General features: G+C 46.5%; 1 protein-coding gene across 1 annotated transcript; it reads left to right on the top strand.

The window, feature by feature from the left end:
* Positions 1–201: 201 nt before the first annotated feature.
* Positions 202–2,062, top strand: LOC107858770. Its single transcript, XM_047412003.1, has 4 exons — positions 202–465; positions 598–791; positions 1,073–1,441; positions 2,023–2,062. The coding sequence occupies exons 1-4, from the start codon at positions 202–204 to the stop codon at positions 2,060–2,062; spliced, it is 867 nt and encodes a 288-aa protein (XP_047267959.1).
* The last annotated feature ends 661 nt before the right edge of the window (positions 2,063–2,723 follow it).

Below are 2,723 nucleotides of genomic sequence, written 5' to 3'. Positions count from 1 at the left end.
ACTGCTAGGAGGATAAGTGTACTTTGTGTGTTCCTTCCTTTACTGTTTTTGTACCGTTGCTTTATTTATTTTATGCGTCGGTTTAGGGCTTTATTTGGGTTTTAAGTAGTGGCTGGAGGGGTCGATGGTAGATTAGGGCCATGTCTGAGGGGGCTGGGGGTGGGGGCTATTTTGGAAGGGGGTAAGGAGGGGAGGGATGGGATGGGTGTGGGGTATAGGTTGGGCGTTAGGGTGGGTTCGGTGAAGGGTGTTAGAAGTGGGCGAGAGGCAAGAGAAGATAGGTTGAGGGTGGGGTCTTGGAATATTGAGACCCTTCAAGGTAAGTCTGTAGATCTGGTGAAGATTCTTAAGAAAAGGAGGATTAATATTGCGTGTGTGCAGAAGACTAGGTGGGTGGGGTCTAAGGCTAGGGATGTGGATGGGTACAAGCAGTGGTACTCAAGGAGTGATAAGCATCGAAAGGGAGTGGGCATCTTAGTGGATGAGGAGCTTAGAGGGCAGGTGGTGGAGGTTAAGAGGGTCAGTGACAAGCTGATGAAAATTAAGTTGGTCTTTGGGGTTTTTTCATTGCATGCGTATAGTGTGTATGCGCCCTAGGTGGGCTTGGATGAGGAGGAGAAAGCAAAATTTTGGGATGACTTGGATGAGGTAGTGAGAAGCGTGCCTAGCTTGGAGAAGATTATCATAGCAGGGGACTTTAATGGCCACATTGGGGTCTTACCGGGAGGTTATAACGATGTGCATGGAGGTTATGGTTTCAGTGATAGAAACGGTGCGGGAGCTGCTATGTTGTATTTTGTGAGGGCATTTGGGCTGGTTATAGTGAATTTAAGTTTTCTGAAGGAGGATCACCTAATTAACTTTCGAAGCGCGATAGCCAAGACCCAGATTGACTTTCTGCTGCTTAGGAAGGGGGATAGAGGGTTATGTAAAGACTGTAAAGTCATTCCAAGTGAGCATCTTTCAACCCAACACAGGATTCTAGTGATGGACTTGTCTATCAAGAAGTGTAAGAAGAGAAGGGCCAGGGAGTGTCGTCCTAGAATTAAGTGGGGGGCTTGACACCGTTTAGTGCTTTGGAGATAGGGGAAAAGGTGGTGGTATTAGGGGCATGGAAGTGCAGGGGGGACGTGGATACTATATGGGATAAGGCTATCAGCTGCATCACGGAGACTGCTAGAGAAGTGTTGGTTATTTTAAGGGGTCGGTCAGGACGTCATAAGGGGGACTGGTGGTGGAATGAAGAAGTTAAGAAGAAAGTAGAGTTTAAGAAGGATATGTATGTTAAGTTGATGGAGATTAAAGATGAAGAAGAGAAGTGGGTGAATAGGGAGGTCTACAAAGTAGCGAGGAAGGAGGCTAAGTTAGCAGTTACGGCTGCTAAGTCGGCAGCGTTCGAGAGCTTGTATACGGGGTTAAAGGAGAAATATGGGGAAAAGAGGTTGTATATGCTTGCTAAGGCTAGGGAGCGGAAGGGTCGTGACCTCGATCAAGTGAAGTACATCAAGGGGGAGGATGACAGTGTTTTGGTGGAGGATGTTCACATTAAGAAGAGATGGCAGGAATACTTTCATAAATTTTTAAACGAGGAGGGGGACAGAGGCATTGAGTTAGGGAAGCTGGCACACTCAGAGGAAAGCCACGATTTCAGTTACTGTCGGCGTTTTAAGGTTGAGAAGGTCAGAGAGGCTATTCGTAGGATGTGGAGGGGTAAAGCGACTGGGCCTGACGAGATCTCGGTAGATTTTTGGAAGTATGCTGGTGAGGCAGGTTTAAGGTGGTTGACTAGTTTGTTTAACGGTATTTTCAAGACTACGAAAATACCTGAGGTTTGGAGATGGAGTACGTTGATTCCGCTGTATAAAAATAAGGGTGACATTCAGAGTTGCAACAACTATAGGGGTATTAAGCTGTTGAGTCACACTATGAAGATTTGGGTGAGAGTGGTTGAGCGGAGGTTGAGGAGGGTCGTGTCCATTTCAGAGAATCAGTTTGGATTTATGCCTGTTCATTCGACAACAGAGGCAATCCACCTGGTGAGGAGATTGGTGGAGTAGTATAGAGAATAGAAGAGGAATTTGCATATGGTGTTCATTGACCTGGAAAAGACGTATGATAAAGTCCCGATGGAGGTTCTTTGGAGATGCTTGGAGGTGAGAGGGGTTCCAGTGGCGTACATCAGATCTATTAAGGACATGTACGATGGAGGGAAGACCCGTGTGAGGACGGCGAGAGGAGACTCAGAGAATTTTTCGATGGAGATCGGGTTGTACCAAGGATCGACTCTTAGTCCGCTCTTATTTGCCTTGGTGCTGGACGTGTTGATGCGGAGCATTCAAGACGAGGTGCCTTGGTGTATGTTATTTGCGGATGATGTAGTGCTAATTGATGAGACGTGGGGCGGTGTAAATGACAAATTGGAGGTTTGGAGGCAACCCCTTGAGTCCAAGGGGTTCAGGTTGAGTAGGTCCAATACAGAGTATTTAGAATGCAAGTTTGGTGACTTGAGGTAGGAGTATGAAGTAGTGGTGAGGTTGGACTCCCAGGATGTCTGTAAGATGGACAGTTTTAAGTATCTTGGGTCTACAATTCAGGAGAATGGTGAAATCGATGAAGATGTCTCTAAACATATTGGAGCAGGTTGGATGAAGTGGGGGCTCACCTTGGGAGTGTTGTGTGATAAGAAGGTTCCCCTTAAGCTTGAAGACAGATTCTATAGAGTA

Source organism: Capsicum annuum, chromosome 1 (genome assembly GCF_002878395.1).
Source record: "Capsicum annuum cultivar UCD-10X-F1 chromosome 1, UCD10Xv1.1, whole genome shotgun sequence".
Classification (NCBI taxonomy): domain Eukaryota; kingdom Viridiplantae; phylum Streptophyta; class Magnoliopsida; order Solanales; family Solanaceae; genus Capsicum; species Capsicum annuum.
Note: the sequence above shows the minus strand (reverse complement) of the source record. Positions and strands in the feature narration are given on the sequence as shown.

What these genes read in the sequence shown, in the direction of transcription:
- LOC107858770 (XM_047412003.1), top strand. Translation starts at nt 202, where the DNA reads ATGGGTGTGGGGTATAGGTTGGGCGTTAGGGTGGGTTCGGTGAAGGGT. An exon ending in GTGATAAGCATCGAAAGGGA is followed by an intron (nt 466 to 597) that starts GTGGGCATCTTA and finishes TATGCGCCCTAG; the next exon opens with GTGGGCTTGGATGAGGAGGA. An exon ending in GAGAAATATGGGGAAAAGAG is followed by an intron (nt 1,442 to 2,022) that starts GTTGTATATGCT and finishes ATTCGACAACAG; the next exon opens with AGGCAATCCACCTGGTGAGG.